The following is a 17,265-nucleotide window of genomic DNA, read 5'->3' on the forward strand; positions in this document are numbered from 1 at the left end:
CTGAAACAAAGAAAACCCCACCTCCCCAGCCACCCCAGCAGACTCTGTAATAGTACTTCAGACCCACGGCAGGCAAGAGGGAGAAGCTGAAATCCCGCACCAGGCAAAATGAAATGAATGCGAAGTCTTTGAAGTGCGACAGGCTTGGGTTTGGCTCCTGATTTTGCCACTGGTTTGCTGCATGCACTCATCCATCCGTCCATCCGTCCGTCCGTCCGTCCGTCCATCCATCCATCCGCATTTCTGGAGCAGCCGCTATGTGCTGAGAGAAGTTCCAAGTGGGGGGAATACAAAGCCCCAGAGACATGGTCCCTCCGCTCAGAGCCCCATCTTCCCGAGGGAGGCGGCAAGGGTGGTGCCCGCGTGGGCGGAGCAGGGGCACCCAGGCCAGCCTGGGAGAGGGGCGTTTCTAGGGACACCTCAGAGCTCCACGTAGGAGGGGTTTCGGGCACTCTTGTTGGCTCGCTGCCCCGAAAAAGATAAGGAAAGGTCAGTTTCCCCCGTCAGGAAAGGGGGGCAGGCTACAGGAGGCTGCTGAGGAGGCTCCCACCACCCGTGGCTCCGTGGGCACCCTTGGCACAGTGACTTGGCCTCTGGGTGCCTTGATTTCCTCATCTGCAAAGTGAGGCTCAAACACCCACATCCCGGAATGGCTGTGAGGGCTGAGTGAGGCAGATGCAGAGCCCGCTCTCTGTCAATGGGAACTGGCTGTGATGTATTAACAGTTATTATTTGGGGGCAAGTCAGGCCAGAGCAGCTGTAAGAGCCGAGCAAAATCACTCCACCGGCAAGTGTCTCATCCCACGCACCGTCCTTCCCCAGGTGCACTCTCCCCAGCTCAGGTTTCTGCATCCCGCTCCAGCTGGCCTTACGATATTTACAAACCTCTGTCCAAAGTGGCCCCCGGGGTCCCCTTCCAATCAGGGCCCATTCACATCTATATACCGAAGACTGTAAATGGGGTGAAACATAAGACACCACTGTAAAAATCAGATGTTAACTTCATTTTGTTACTACTTTTTGAAAACTTCTAGTTTATTTTTAAGAAAGGCCCTTACATAAACATACTTCGACCTAACTGAGGTTGCAATTCGAAGGCACAGCCACACGGTGGGAATTGTCGTTTTAATCACTGCACTGAGCACAGGGTGGCTCACAGACCAATGCACCAAGTTCAGGTCAGCTGTGAATGACTTACAGAAAGCTCGCTCCCACTTACATTCCTGGTGACACCTGGACAACTTGCTTATGTGGGCACTCGAATCTTTAAGTGCTCAAGAAGAATTTTCTCCATGGGAGCACCGGTGCCTCCACCCATCTCAGGGCCGGAGATTTGTCTGGGGGGTAGGAAGGGACAAGAGCGGCCATTCCAGAAAAGTACCACTGTCACCACTGTCACCCAGACACCGACCTCAGTGACTCAGGGCCAGTCGGGTCCCTTTCTACCTAGTGAGCCCCAGGCCCTGGTCTAACATCACTTCCTCCTGTGGATTCCCTGCCACGCCCTCCTCTGACCCCTAATAATTAAATCACGTATCAGGAAGCATTGCAAGGGTGGGCTTATGGCAGCCCCGCCGTCAGACTGTTGACTCGTCATGCTCAGGGAAAGCGTCTTACCCTGGCTCCGCCGCCCACGGCTGGCACTGAGCGACTGTCTGAACTGAATTAATCTCGCTGAGTTCCTAAACGTCTCTGTCGGCAGAAGGACCTGCTCAGCCTGGAAAGCATTTGCTTCTTTCCCCCAAATAAAGTGTGTTCTCTCTCCACGTGCTTGTTTTAACCTGAAGAATCATTTACAAGCTGAGAAAGCAGGATTTTTCTCCTCCTGGACAGGACGGGCCAATAATGGCCGAATGAATGACAAGGCAGCCAGTTCAAGTTTTCTGAGGTTGGGGAGGAGGGATAGATGATTGGATCTTTGCTTTAAAAAAAAATTCCACCTTGATAACTATCAAAGAGTTAAACTTTTTTTAATTTCTAGGACATAATTATATCTAAGCTGTGAGTTTCCATCTAAATGGCGGGGTTTGGCACGGGCAGGCTCCAAGTGTTTTGCCCGTCACGTGGAATAATTAACAAGTAGAAATAATATTTAACAGCCCAATATTTACAACTAGCGTGTTGGTTGAAAATGGTTCTTTCATTAACTTCCGCTCATCTGGACTGAAAAATAATTCAGTAAGTCTCTGCTTTAAAGTACATGGTGTCCCCTTGGATGGAGAAAAGCCTCATCGGCAGAGGGTGTGTGAGAGGCGCTTCTTGTAGCACAGAACTGGCTCCTGCGCCCCCGCCCCCCTGCCCGGCTCAGGCACTGCTTCTCCAAGTCGGGCCTCCTCCCCCATCCAGACGCGGTGCTGAGCTGGGGGGGATGCGGGGGGGGGGGGGCATTTCGTGTGGTCAGTGATCAGGAGTTCAGGGAAGGGTTTGTTGGCTCCTCCTTCCATACCCCTGGGGCTGCTCCTGAGGGTGGCTCTGGGAGCACGAGGGAGGTGGGCCTGGGCAGGAGGATCCTGGTCACTCTGGCAGCGGGCAGGGGGAGACCGCCTGGTGGTGTCTGATGGGCACAGGCGCGAGGCCGCCCACACAGCGGGCACCAGCCCCAAGGGCAGAGGGTGGAGAGGAAAAGGTCCTCTGGCTGCAGGAGAGCTGAGCTCAGTTCACGGCAGGGACAGTGGCCCTCCGTGGGCCTCGCCTTCTTCATCTGTAAATTGGGGCTGCGAACACCTCCCAAGAAGTTCCAGTGAAAGATTCCAGTCCAGGCCTGGGCCCTGGGCAACACCGAGCAGATGCTCCCTAATCACAGGGGGGCAAGCCTCCCTGCCCAGCCCTGTGCCCAGTCCTGTGCCCAGCCCTGTGCCCATGTAGAGATGAACATAACACAAGCACCACTCTGGGGGGCCTCCTGGTCAGATGAGCGGACATTCCGAAGGGGGAGGGAGAAAGTGACGCCCCAGCTCACGCTGCCTGGGTATGAAGGTGCAGCAGCCTGGGGAGACGTGGGCTGCAGGATCCCAGGGGCCTGGGGTGCCCCTCTCCCGTCCTGGGCCCCTCCTGCCCTCATGCGAGGCAGACGGCCAGCCTCATGTCTTTCATCACTCATCCATATTTGAAAAGATTCTGCTAACCACACCGTGTAGATTAAGTAATAATTTTTCAATTTTATGCACTGAGGTCAACGACAACTGTCTGTTAAAGTTTTGACCGGCCTCACACGGTCAGGGTTCTGGCAAAAACCCATCAATAGCTGACATTTATCGAGCGTTTTGACTGTTTTAGGAGCTGTGGCCTTCTTTAATCTCACACTATTCCTACAGGTCGGTATTACTCTCATCCCCACTTTATAGGTAAGGAAATTCAGGGCCAAGTTCACCCGCGTTGCCCAAGTGCGCGCTGCTGTACATATGGGCCGGGGTCTGTTTCCCGGCCCTGGCTGCTCCAGCCTCCCCAAGCCAGAGGCATAGGAAGCTCTAGGCAGCCTCTGGGCCCAGCTGTGGAAAGAATGAAGTCCCTGCAAGACTCTAAGAGCACTAGAAATCGCGCCTGAAACTCGCCTTTGGGCGCCGGGCTGGTGAGCAGGCTCAAGCAGTCCTCTGTTTAATCACCAGCCCCTTTATCCACGGTTCCTCTTTCCACACTTCCAGTTACCCATGGGCAACAGAGGTCCAAAAATATTCAATGGAAAATTCCAGAAATAATTCATAAGTTTTAAAGTGTGCGCCGTTCTGAGCAGTGTGATAAAATCTTGTGCCATGACCCTTATTTTACTTAAAAATGGCGCCAAGCCATTCACATAACTTTTATTACAGTATGTTGTTGTATTGTCCTAATTTATTATTGTTGTTAGCCTCCTACTGTGCCTAACTTATAAGTTAAACTTTATCATAGATGTGTGTGCATAGGACAAAATAGTATATATAAGGTTCAGTACTATCTGCAGTTTCAGGCATCCACTGGGGGTCTTAGAATGTACCCTCCATGGATAAAGGGGGATGACTGTGTTCACAGGGCAAATTCCTGGAGCCAGTGGGGGGTGGACAGCGGCCTTTCCCCCTGGAGCTCCTCCAGCTCCACAGAGGGAGGCTCTGGGATCATCTTGCCTAAGGGAGTGGTCCCGAATTTGGGCCTGTCAGGTTTGTGGACCCTAAAGCTCATGAGAATTTCCCCCAGAAGCAAGTTCTCACAGGAGGGTCAGCTGCTGTACTTGGAGCCTCCTAAACAGCTGGGGGCCCAGCCAGAGGCCTGTGGTTCTGCCCTCCAGCCTTTCTCGCCAGCCCTGGTTCCTGGGAAACAAACGTGTCCCTGAGCTGAATCTTTGGTCAGTTACTGGCCTAGAGGTGAGGAGATAGACAGGATGACTTACAAGTGTCACCATAGTCTGGGATTCTGGACTTTACCTAAGAAGGGATGCAAGGGACAGATGGACAGACCAATGGAACAGACTAGAGAGCCTAGAAATAAACTCTCAAATATATGGCCAACTGATTTTCGACAAGGGTGCCAAGACCATTCAATGGAGAAAGAGCAATCTTTTCAACAAATGGCTCTGGGAAAACCAAATATTGTATCCAAATGCAAAAGAATGATATTGGAATGATATCTTACACTATATATAAAAATTAACTCCAAGTGGATCAAAGACCTAAACTTTAGAGGCAAAACTATAAAGCTCTTAGAAGAAAACGTAGGGGAAATTCTTTGTGACACTGGAGTTAGCGGTGATTTCTTAGAACACTGAAAGCACAGGAAACAAGGAAAACTAATGAACTGGATTTCATCAAATTTAAAAACCTTGTGCATCAAGAGGACAATATCCAGAGAGTTAAAACACAGCCCACAGAATGAAAGGAAATATTTGCAAATCGTATATCTGATAAGGGATTCATATCCAGACTATATAAAGAACTCCTACCACTCAACCACCACAACAAAACAACCCCATCCAAAATGGGCAAAGAACTTGAATAGACTTTTCTCTGAAGAACATACACATATGGTCACACACCAAAGGACACATATGATGGGCATGAGCCCACGTCCATGAGATACTAGAGGAGAAAGTTCATAGAGACAGAAAGTGGAACAGAAGTTTCCAGAGGCTCGGGGGAGAAGGAAACATCAGGTTCTCACTCCCAACCTTAATTCAAAGGAAGGAGAAAGGAAGGGAGGAGAGAAATATTTTTAGTTCACTTATATGTGGAATATAATGAACAAAATAAACTGAAAAACAAAGTGGAGACAGACTCGTGGATACTGAGAACAGACTGACAGCTGTCAGAGGGGAGGGTTGGGGGCTGGGTGAGAAGGGAATTAGCAAAGAAAAGAAAGACTCATGGACACAGCAGCGTGGTGACTGCCAGAGGGAAGGTGAGGTGGGGGAGGTAGGAGAGGGTAAAGGGGGGTGGGAAATGGTGATGGAAGGAGAGCTGACTTGGGGCGGTGAACACACAATACAATACACAGGTGACGTACTGTAGAGTTGTATACTTGGAACCTGTATAATATTATTAACCAATGTCACCCCAATAAATTCAATACAAATATAAAGAAAAAAAAGAAATACTTTTAGAATTCCTAGCATATTCACATCCCATATCATTCATTCAGTCACTCATCAACAAACATTTATTGAGCACCTACAATGTATACCAAGCCCCACTCCAGGCTCTGGGAAAACAGTTTGAAACAAAACAGACAACAGCCTCCTCAGTCTCTCATCCTCCCTAGGAGGAAGGTTATTTCCCCACTGTTTTGTCCCTCAGGTGTTTCTCAGCTTCACCCTGCCCTGACCAGAGGTTCTGGCCTGTACCTGGGGCCTCCGGAAACTCAGAGAGGAAGCCCTCGGAGCAGTTCCAGGCACTGATGCCACGCCTGGGTCCCGGTTCTCACCGCAGCCCAGCAGGATGCTTGAACAGGTGGAGAAGCTGTGCCCAGGTTAGGGAGTCAGGTCTAGCGCTCTGACCTACAGGGCACCAGGCCCAGCCTTGACCGTCCGCCCACTGCATCCCCAGATGGGAAGAACTCTTTGTGGGCCATGTTCATAAAACCTAGTCTTTCAATCCCATGTCCTCTGAGATGGGATGAGGGTGACCTCAAGGCTACTCAAGATCATCCTTAAAAGGCTGCCTTTTAGGTTCTCAGAGCCCGTGGCCATCCAGAACCTGCCTTCTCCCTCCTAGCGGTCCCACCTGGGGCCAGTTACTCATCCTCTGCGAGTCTGTTTTCATCCACGGAGTGGGGATCATAATAAGACCTGTCTCATGGGTCTGGATGGGGTTCAATGAAATCACACACAAGAAGCACATGGCTCGCTGCCCGCTGCACTGGCAGGATGCTCAGTAAACGTGGGCCATCATGTGGCGTCGTTAGCACAAAACTGTTGCCCCGCCAACACTAACCCTGTGGCCTCTCATCTCATCGGCTTCACTTCATTAAATTCCCTGTCCTGCAGATGGGAAAACTGAGGCACGGAGCCGGGCAAGGCTCACCAGACTCTTCCTCTTTGGGAGGTCGGACCAAGTCAGCCTCCCAAACGGCCTCTCTCTCGGTGCAAGGAATGGGGGGGAGTGGTGGGGCCCAGAGGCCTCCGGAGGATCCTGGAGGACCCATCTGCCTCTCTAGATGCCTCAGTCCCAGGTGTGGGATAGCACAGAACCCCAGGGCCTCAGAAGTCAACTAGGCACTGCAAGGGTTTTACAGACGAGAGACAGAGCCCTGAAAGGGGACCTGTGCAGAATGTGGGCATGCTTGTCTTCTCTGCCCAACGGTGAGCTCCCTCCTTGAGGCCATGGAGCCCTCCCAGCTCAGTGCTGGGATGTGAGCCAGATGTGCATTCGTGGCTGAATGGTGGGGCTGCAGACAGAGCCAGGGAGACCCCGAGAGGGGATGGGGCTCTTATTCCTCCCAGGCAAAGAACTCGACCTTGCAGGCACACTACCTCTCGGCATCCACACCCCCTCACTCCCCTTCCTTGAAGGACAGATGCAAACTGCCCCGTTTTGCAAATTTGAAAAATGAGTGGAATCAAAAAAGTAAGGGGATTGTTCCAAAGACACATGGCTATTTCTGTGGAAAAGCCGGAACTTGAACTCAGATCTCTTGATCTTCAGAGAAGGCATGGAAGGGGGAAAGGAGAAAGGAGAGAAGCAACGAGGCCTTTTCAGCTACCAGAGAAGATCCAGCGGATCTGTGGCAACTCCCAATTTCCCCCAACTTCTCTGAGACCTGCCCTTATTAGGCAAGGCAATGCCCACCTCAGGGGGCTTCTAAGGAGCTGCAAGCCCAGTGGGCACCCTTCCTGCCACGGCACACCCCAGGGCGAGCCAAGCTGCCCTTCTCTGCCCAGCCTGAGTCGGGGCTCCCCATTCCAGCACTGCCCGACGTACTGGAATCGCCAAGTTACTATTCTGTCTCTCTCCCCCGCCCTCCCGCCCCCGGGGACCTGAAGGCAGGAGCTGTGTCCAGCGCTTCTCAGAATCCCCCACAAGGCCTGGCACAGTCACAGGCGAAGTTTGGTGAGCAGTGAGTAAGTGGAATCAGGCACTTCAGTCCCCTCTTCTGTGAAACAGGACATCTGGGCCAGCAGACGTCTGGTGTCTCTTCCAACACTAGGTGGGACACCCAAGCTGACACCATGACCCACTGTGTGTAGGCGGGCAATACCAGGGCTCCTGGACGCCACTGAGGCCTCTGGGCCTGGCACATGGTCAACTGAGAGATGAGGTCGGTCATGTGGCCTCAGTTAACCCCCTCAGGCACAAACCCTCATGGTTTCCACCACTTAGGACAGAAAGCCTGGCCCAGTGAGCCTGGCAGGGAGCAGGAGGCCCGGCCCGGCCTGGTCACAGGCAGGATGAGGACCTGCAATCCCAAGGGACTCCATGGCTGCTCTCCCGTTGCCACTGCAATCCTCAGGAATTTATGTTGGGGTTGCCTTATTTCTGAACGGGGGAGGGCTGAAAGCCTCTGCCCTGTTTGGTGCACAGAGAACATACGTGACGTACAGGAGGGGTTACAACGAAGGGAGAAAGGGGGTGAGCCTAAGCAGACATTTCCCAGGCCCTTCCTCCACCTCGCCCCCAGCAGTGGGAGGAGGAGAGCCCCGTAGTGGGTCCCTCCTTCCCATTAACCTGTCTGTGGGGCCCCATTTCTCTTTGAGCCTCAGTTTGCTCATCTGCTAAACGGAACCTGCAACATGTGTCAAGATGTGCAGACTATGGTTTCTCTCCACAGTGAGCCACACAGGACAAAGGGCACACTCAAAAGCTGAGGTGAGGGGAGGCCTCCCTGCAGTGAGGCCCCAGGAAGATGCTAGGGACTGGGTGCTACCCCCTCGGGCCACAGGGGGACTCTGCTTGCCTCTCCATGAGTCAGCCTCCAGGAGGAGCCCCAACCAGTAGCAGGAAAGGCCACAAGCTGTGACGCACAGGCGCTTAGTCACTTTCCCTGGCACTGTACGCAGGCGCTTACCCTCCTACACGTGTGGCTCACGTACACAGGGACACAGCCGAAAGTGCAGGGGGTGGCACCCTTCTGGCACACAGGAGTGCACACAGATTAGTACACATGGCCCCTTGAAGCACACTGGGACAGCAGAACCAGGCCCAATGAGTGTGAATACTTGTCAGCGTTCACGCTGTGGACCTGCTTACACGAACCCCAGGTCTTCACTCACTACAAAGGTACTGGGATGTGCTTGAGGTGGCCCTAACCATGCTCAAGCCACACTCCAAATGAGACACCAATTCTTCACTCACCCTTCCATCCAGTAAACATTTACTATGCCCAGTGTACACGCCTGGAAGGATGTAAGCTACAGGATAGCAGGCAGGTGTTCGGCTTGCTCTCCCAGGATCAGGTGTGGCACTTAGGTGCTCAGTAAATGCAGAGACAGGGAAGATGGGTGGAGAAGGGACATGCGTGGCCTGGAGGGGCCGGGAACTCCAGTGCCTCAGCCAAGCCTGGTCACTTGTGCACATGGAGATACCTGGGAGCTCGCCCCTCTCCATATTTAAGCCCCAGCCTCGGCCCTCCAGGACTGCCGGCCCACTGTGTCTTGGAACTGCTGTCTACTTGGTCCCAGCTCCTTTCCCAGCACCTAGGGAACCCTCAGGACCCATTTCTGCTTCCAGGGAAGCCTTTTCTGTCCACTCTATCCCATTTCTCCTGGACAAAAATGTGTGTAAGGGTGGGGAGGGCACAGAAATGTGGTGAAGGGGGGTCCAAACTGGTATGGGCACAGAAGCCCCTAGAGGGTCTTTGGAAATTGTCCCACCTTCAACATTTCACAGAACTACAATTCAGACCCTGGAAGAGAAGGGGAAGGGACTTCCCCAAGGCCATGCAAGGCGAAGAAGAGGGCCCGGTAGAGACCTGCCCGTCGTCTATCCAAGGACTGACCACCCTGACCACACTTGTGCCAAGCTGGACCTTAGTAGCAGGGCCCAGACCCTCCACAGCCTCTCAATCTTCTCCTCACGGCCCCCGCAGGGCGTGGAGGACCAGCTGCCTTGCCCCGACCTGGTTGCTAGCTGTCCACATGTGAGGTACCTGGGGCTGACACCCACCATCCAGAGCCCCAGTTTGGAAGGAGAATCTGCTCCAAGACAAGACAATCTGCTTTAAGAACTGGTGAAGCACGCCCCCGCTTCCTCTCTGCCTCCAGTGCGCAGCTGTGCCCCCGCCAGGGCCCTGCGGTCTGGAGCACTAGCGACGCGGTCACCGGGAAAGACAGGTACTTCACCCCCACCCCCAATGTACACCATTATCTCCCAGTAACCCCCCTCTTCTAAAGGGCATTCCGGATCCCTCGGAGGGCCGCAGTGACCCCCGCCCCCAGCAGCCTCTGGAACCAGAATTCAAACGCGCCTGCTGCCGGCATCGCCACCCCACTTGCCACCCCACTCCCCAGCCTTCAGCTCCTCTGAGCCTCCCCCTTGCCCGTCTCTTCTCTCCCCGGAGCTTCAACATCCTCCTCACTCCTCCCTCTCTCCCTGGTGCAGGCAGCCTGGGGTGGGATGGGTAGAGAAGCGGGTCTTAGCTAAGGACACAGAGTGCTCTGGGGATGGGGCGTGCGTGAGCAGGTCTGGTGCGCCTTTCTGGGGATACCAGCTCCCAGGCGGCAGTGTTTGCTGCTTCCAGGCCACCCCGCACCCCTGTACTGGGTGAGGAAGGCGCATCTTGCGTGAAGGTGGAGGTGTTGCTCTTTGCGCACCTGTGGACAAGAAAAGGCACAGGGCTGTAGGTCTGGAGGGGAGCTCCCTGGGCGAGTCAATAGCTCTGATCTCTGAGAGGCACCAGCCTGCAGCTAGGGGGGCCTGCTGGCCAGAGAGAGGTGCCTCCTCCCTCCACAGAAGGGCCGGTTTGGAAGAAGGGCCTCTCCTCATGGTCCAGCGTAAACCAGCCAATGGAGCGCGGCGCCCGGGGTCCCTGAACAAGGGGAACCGGTGGCTTTCGTTTTGAATACACTCGCTGGGCGATGTCCCACGTAGCCAGGGCCTTGCCGTCTTGTTTTCTTAATCTGACGGCTCCTCTGCCACCCTAACGATTCCTGGGGAACCCCGCAGCCGCGGGAGCGCACGGGCAGGTGGCGCCTGGCGGGCGGGGGCAGCCGCAGTCAGGGGTCCCGCTGTCCCAGGGCAGTGCCCGGGCCAAGGCCCCGGGGGGTCCTGGGAGCTGCGACGCTGAAGCTCCCGTGGCGGGAATGTTCTCCGGCCCAGCGCTCTCGGGAAGTGTGCCTCCCGAGTGCCCTCCTCCGCAGGGCACGGCGCACCGCTGGCCCACCGGTTCCCCATCCTACGCCAGCCGTGCTGTGGGCGCTCGGGCAGCTCCCCCCTTTCCCGGCTCGCTGCTTCTGGCGCCCCGGTCCAGGGGTCGGCGGAGAAGGCTGAACCCCAGACGAATGCGCGGGGCCCCCACCTCCCCTCACCCCCGTATCTGCGAAGAGTTCTGTATTTCCATTTCCCATTTCAGTTTGCCACCCAAACAAAGCCGCGCGCGGAGCTGCGGGAAGGGAGACAACGCCGAGGCCGAGATAAAGGTGCGTCCCCGGAAAAGGGCGCCCCGGCTCTCTCCAAAACGAAAGTCCTCGGGGACCTGGTCTAAATTTTATGTACGGTATTTTAACTTGTTTTCCTACCAAGGCTCCGTTTTGCAGCGCGCCAGGGGCAGGGTTTCGGCAGCTCCGGGACAGCCCGGCGGCGGGGCGGCGAGGTCCCCGCCGCCGGCAGCGACCCCCCTTAGGGAGCCGCGACCACGCAAACGCCCGGCTGCGGAGTCCCTCTGCTAAGAAAACCCCGCGGTCTGCGCGAGGCGCGCCCGGCTCGCCGCGGTCCCCTCCGCAGCTTCCTCGGAGCTGAAGCTCCCCCGACGTGTTCGCGCCACACCCGCACGGAGGGGCGTCGCTCCCGGGGTGGTGAAGCCGCCGCGCCCCTAACGCGACAGCGCCTCCAACTCCCCGCCTGGCTCTGCGGGCCGCACCGCATATAAACCGTGTATAAGAAAGAAAACTGTTCAAATCGATTGATTTAAAATAACACCAGCCCTTCAACCCGGGCCTGCTGCTTTTCTTTTTAAATACTCAGAACCCTAAGCATATACGTTCTTTTTTACAGGCAAAAGGAAAGAAACCATTACTTGTACAGTTGATCCTGGAAAATGTATGGAGTTTGCATGATGCTGCCTTTTAAATGCCGTCTTTTAAAGGTTAAGAACCTGCGCGTTTAGGCGGAGTCGTTGGAGCAGGCTGGCGGCCATGGAAATTATCAAAGTAGAAAATTAGAAGCATCTTCCTTCCATCCTCTCCTCCGAAAGTGACGGGGGTCGGCGACGCCCCCGCTGCCGGGCTCGCGGTGTCCCTCGGGCGCCCCGCGTCACCCACGAGCTCCCGCCGCTCCTGCGGCCGCCGGCTCCCCGGCGTCTCTCGGTCCCGGGAGAAGCCCCCGCTGGCTCTGCGGCTAAACTCGACGAGGACCCGACGAGGGCAGCGCTGACACATTTGTGGTGCGGGGCTGTCGGTGCGTGGAAGGGAGCCTCTCCAGCATTCAAGCACTGCGTCTAATTGGACAAATCAGGGCCGGCCCCTCCGCGGCGCCCCGGGGGCTCAGGCCGACGGGGCTCCCCACCCTCGGCGCGGAGGGCGCTGCCTCCGGGGCCCAGCGGACGGGAAGGTCGCGATCCGCTCGCAACGAAAACCTGCGTGCACCGAATCGAAAGCGAAAGAGAAGCAGCGGGGCTGCTCCCAGGAGGGTCCCGGGGCGCACGGCAGAGGCCTGGGGCGCCTGGGCGCTCGGGGGTCGGCCCTGGGCTTGGGGCCGAGGTGTCTGCGCCGCGACGGGGCGGCGAGGGGGCTCTTCGCGCCGCCGAGAAATGTCGGGTCTCCAACCTGGGGTGTCTCCTGGGGCCCACGCGGTCAAAAACGGGCCAAGGATAGGCAGGGACCTCGGAAGGCCGAAGCGCAGCCCAGAGCCTGGCGAGGTCGGTATCGCTGCGGGACGGTGTCTGCGCGGGGGGCTCTGCCTGCGCATCCTGCCCGCCGCCCGCTTAGCGCCGATGGGGAAACGGAGGCCCGGGTAGGGGCAGAGACGACTGAGCCTGCGAGGATTTCTCCCCTCCGCTGCTGGCGGCTCGGAGAACACCCCGCGGGCGGAGAGCGGAGGCTGAGCGGAGGCTGAGCGGAGGCTTCCCGACGGCTCCCGCCGCGCCGCCCGGAGCGCGCGCGTCCCCAGGCCCGCGCCCCGCGCGCGGAGGGCCCCTTGAACGCGGGGAGTGGCTCCGGCGCTGAGGTCCGGGAGGGGACCCGGGAGCCTCGCCCCAAGCTCCGTGTAGTGACAGACCCGGGAACTGGCTTCGGCCCGGGACCAGCGGAGCTGGGAAGGTGGTTGCGGGGTCGAAGGTACCTGGGGTCAGGCCCGAGGTCAGCCAAGGCTGCGCCCACTCAGCGCCGGGGCTCTGGGTGCCCCCACTTTCCCCAAGCTCCTGGGAACAACCCAGGGCTTTTTCCTTGAACCTCACTTCTCCCCTTTTGAATATACATTCTGACAAGTGAAGGAGAGTAGCGCCGTCAGCACATGCCTCGGTTTCCCTCCTTGCTGGCAGTCTAGAGAGTCCACTCCAGAGGTGCTCCCAGCCGCCCCTGTAAAGGGCAGAGCCTCACCTCTGGTGCCTCAGGTCCCTGATCTTGTACCTAAGCTCTTTTGTACAAGGACAGAAATCTCCTAGGCAGGGAAACTCAGCTGCTGAATGTTGGCTGTTTGCAGCTTTGCCCTGAGCAGTGCCTCCATCTCGGGCAGCCAGGGAGTGGGGTCCGGTCCGTGATTCCAGGCTGCCCTTTGTCCCAACCTGCAGCTTATGGCTTTGCCCACAGCAAAGGCAGGAGCCCATCCTGACCTCAGAATTGGGTGCTCAGAGGTTCCCAACAGCACAGAGGCCGATGAGGGAAATGTGGAAGAAGGTAGGTAGGCTAGACTCCTGCTCTCTCCCTGAGAGGACATTTGCCACCCAATGAGGCCTTACTGTTATCTCCCCATGATGCAGATGAAGACTGGGGTGTAATTACTTGCTCTCAGGTCACACTGTGGGTAGCCCCGATGGCTAAGGCAAGTAGAGGAAGGGCCTCGCTGGCATGTGAGGGCCCAGTAAGGCTCAGAGAGGATGCTCAGAGAGGGCCAGCCCTTACCCTTTCCCTCTGGACCTGAAGGCACCTTCCAAACAAGAAGGTAGAAGGATGGCTCCTTGCCTCCTCAGAAGCCTCACTGGTGAACTTTTTGAAAACACAAAAATTCAGTGTAGTGGAAGAGAAAACATGTGAGTCTCCCTGGCTTTGCACAATGCACCTCCATGGGTCCCCCAGTTTGTGACCTGCTCTCCCTTAACAGTCCCAACTGACACGGATGAGGGGGGGCCTGGATGAGGCCAGGAGGCAGACCGGTGCTTATGGACAGTGCTGAAAGCCACAACTGCCTGAGTGTGGCAGGAGCACCGGTGTGGAGCTGCGAGTGTCTGTGATCTGAGTGCCCGATCTCCTTGCAATAGGAAGGTGGGGGAAGTGGGGAAAGGTCACCCGATCTTTCTGAACCTACTCTCAGTCCTGTCCTATGGGTTTGGGAGTGTGTGATTGTGTGTGAGGCCACATGAGTGAGTGTACTTGATGTGTAACCATATTGTCTCATGAAGAAGAGGTTTTGTGTGTGTGTGTGTGTGTAGAATACAAGTGTAGACAGGCGTGTGATTGTGTGAATATTGTGCGTGTCAACAACCACCTAATGAACTAATTCTGAGCCTGAGGCAGAGCCAGTCTGAGTGTAAGAAAATGCCTGCCATGGGCTGTTTTCCTTAGGTTATTCCAGATGCCAAGGCCTCCACCATGTCCCACTTCTGTCCCCAGGCCTGGTGCCTCTCCATCTGGCCTGGATCAGCTCAGCCCAAGCCATTGCCCTGTCAGCACCAGCTCATCTCCAGGGCCTGCCTGAGGCCTCAGGGGGAGACTGTGTACCTAGGGTTCCTAGTCCAGAGAAGCCTTTTCCCTCCCTTCTCCGGTTCCCTGGCTCGAAGGCAGCTTGGGGCTCGCCAGTCCCGATTCTGCGGCAGAGGGGCCCGGGCTCCTGAGCGGCTCTGGCCTCAGGCTGTCCTTGAGAGAGGCTCCTCCACTGCGGTCGCTGAGCCTGGGGGCCCAGGTCTGCGTTCAAGGGGGCCTGGAGGTCATTTAGGCCCCGAGTTCCCCGTAGGCCCAAATCAAGACGAAGAAGCTTCCCTTTTCCCCCAGCACTGAGCCCCCTTGAGACGAATCTCAGGCTTCCTGCCTCCCGGCGGGGTCGGCCTCGAGCCATTGTTCCGCGGCCGGCGAAACCTCCGGGACAGCCCGAGAGAAACGCTCGGCGACGCCGGCGCGCCCGCCACCCCAGGGCGAGCGGCGCTCGGGGCCACCGGACTCGGGGCTTCCGCGGCCCGGGCGTCTCCGGACCCGCACCCGCGTGGCGTCCCCGGTCCACCAGATCCCGCGTGCGCTCCGACGACCGCGGCGCCAGCCGGGCGCCGCACCTGCAACGCTCCCACCTGCGGCGCCGCCGGGGTGCGTCCGAGTCGGGGGAGCGAGGCCTCGGCAGCAGGGAGCCCGGTGCCCGAGCGCTGCGCCCCAACCGCCTCCCGCCGCTGCCGGGAGCGGCGCGGAGCCTCCGCCTCGGAGCCGGCCCCGCGCGCGGCGCAAAGCGATGGTTGGGGAACAGCAAAGAAGGGGGGAAGCCAACTCCAAGTCGAGTTTCACAGCTCAAACGCTCCTTGGCCGTGTCGGGAGTAGACACGAAGGGGCAAGAGGGATCTCTTGGTCCCTTGGGCGCAGTCGATCCCCATTTCTCGACCGGGAGTCGCCCACGGCTCGGCCCCGCACCTCCTCAGCCCAACTCCTGCCTCCCACAAGCCTAATAGGTTTCGAGGGTGCCGAAGCTAGGGGCGCTGGGGCCCCCGTCCCGAGGGCCGCACGTGCACTCACCGTAGCAGGGGACCTGCAGGGCCGCGTTGTGGCCGCCGCTGCCTTCCTGGAGCTTGAGGCTGCCGTCCGGGGGCGTCTTGCAGGCGCCTCGCTGCAAGTAGAGATGCGGTTGCTGCGCCGGCGGCTGGGGCTGCGACGGCGGCGGCGGCGGCTGCGGGGCCGGCGGCTGGGGCTGGAACTTGTTAAAGGAGCCCCGCGCCCCGGCGCCGCTCTCCAGGGGTGCCGCCAGGTCCTGCTGCCCCGCGCTGTAGCGAGCCCGGCTCTTGGCGTCCCCGAATCCCTGCCCTTTGGCGGCGGCCGACAGGAAAGTTGTGCCGAACTTATCGCCGCCGGGGTATGCCCTGAAAGGTGACGTGCCTTCGCGACTCTGCGACACCGGGCTGTAGTAGGCGTCCATGGCAGCAGCCGGCGACTCGCTGTAAGAGACGCAGGTCTCAGCGTTCATGCCTGGCCGGCGCTGGCGACGCGCGGGGGCGCGGGCGGGAGCGCGGGGACGGCGCCGCGCGCCCGGCCGGGAGTCGGGAGCCGCGAGGAGGCGGTGGCTGTGCGCTCCGCGCCGGCCCGCGCGCTCCTCTCCCTCCTCCCTCCACCGCGGCGCTCCTCTCCCTCGCTCCCTCGCTCCCTCCCTCCCTCTCTCCCTCCCTCTCCCTCTCTCTCTCTCTGCCTCTCTCTCTCTCCCTCCCCGTCTCTCCCCCCCCCTTCCTCCCCACAGCTGGCCCTGGGAAAGAAAGGAGGGCTGTAAAAAGATTCAGATGTTTCGGAAAGTTGACCAGATCTACCCAAAGCTCTTAAGGTTTTTGAAGGGGCGAGGGGGGTGGGCGGAATAGAGAGAGCGACTTTACCCCTAGAATCTCTCCTTTCTTCCCCCCTCCTCACCCCCCCTCTCCCTCCAGTGCCCCTGCCCTTTCTTTCCTCTCCGCCGGTGGAATCTTAGGGATTCTACCCCGAGGCGCCCGGAGGCTTTTCCGAGTCTAGGCGGGGCCGGGGAGGTGTCGGGACCCTCTGGGCTCCCGAGGCCAGGCTGAAAATTATCTGGTCCCACCTCTGGCCTGGAGGGGGGGGGGGGGCGGGGGCGGGGGGGCGCATGCAAAACTTTAGTGACAGTTTAAAAAAACAAAAAAACCTAACCGGCTTTGACATTCGGAGTCCGATGGGCCGCTAGCGTCCGGGTGCAGGCGGGTGGTTCGCACACTTCTGCGCGAATCTGGCCGGCGCGGCTGCGGGCCTCCCCACGTGCCTTTCCCTCTGTTTCCACCCTCTCCTCCCCGTTCCCGGTTGCTCCTGACTTTAACGCACACGCGCCGCAGGGATCCGGTGCGTGGCCACTTTCCCGTCTGACTCGCTGTTTCCCGCCTCTGCACGGCTCCGGGAAGGGCGCGAGCGTTCCCTCCACGGCGAGGAGCCCTTGGCTGGGTCAGGTTGGGAGGCTTTGGAGCGCCGCCCCCTCCCCTCCTCGCCCTGGAGCCGCTCACACCTCGGGACTGCGCCCAGCCCAGGGGACTTCCCGGCCCAGGGGCTGAGAGCGTGCAGTTGGGGGAACCTGGCTGACATCGCCCCATCTCCGGCTGTCACCTGCTCGCTGTTCCGGGCGGGGGTGGCTGTGATCTCTGATTTGATGGGCTGTGATGTCCTTTACGGATGCACACCTCGGCCCGGACCGGCCACCGCAAGGAAAACGAACTTTAATGGTTCACTGGGCCCCTTCCACAGGGCTAATTATCGACTGTGCCTCGGGACAACCCTGAGTAGTGGAGATTGGGATCCCCAAATTTCCGATGAGCAAA

The 17,265-nt window shown here is 58.1% G+C and overlaps 1 protein-coding gene across 1 annotated transcript in view; it reads right to left on the minus strand.

Annotated features, from left to right (window-relative positions):
- Nucleotides 1-15,949, minus strand: part of ALX4 (ALX homeobox 4) — a 37,732-nt gene extending 21,783 nt beyond the window's left edge. The window contains exon 1 of the mRNA XM_016197675.2: nucleotides 15,482-15,949. Within this exon, the coding sequence (XP_016053161.2) occupies nucleotides 15,482-15,926 (445 nt within the window). The 5' untranslated portion in view covers nucleotides 15,927-15,949. The remainder of the gene's footprint in view (nucleotides 1-15,481) is intronic.
- Nucleotides 15,950-17,265: the final 1,316 nt, after the last annotated feature.

The sequence above is a fragment of the Miniopterus natalensis genome, chromosome 11 (genome assembly GCF_054644295.1).
Source record: "Miniopterus natalensis isolate mMinNat1 chromosome 11, mMinNat1.hap1, whole genome shotgun sequence".
Taxonomy (NCBI): domain Eukaryota; kingdom Metazoa; phylum Chordata; class Mammalia; order Chiroptera; family Miniopteridae; genus Miniopterus; species Miniopterus natalensis.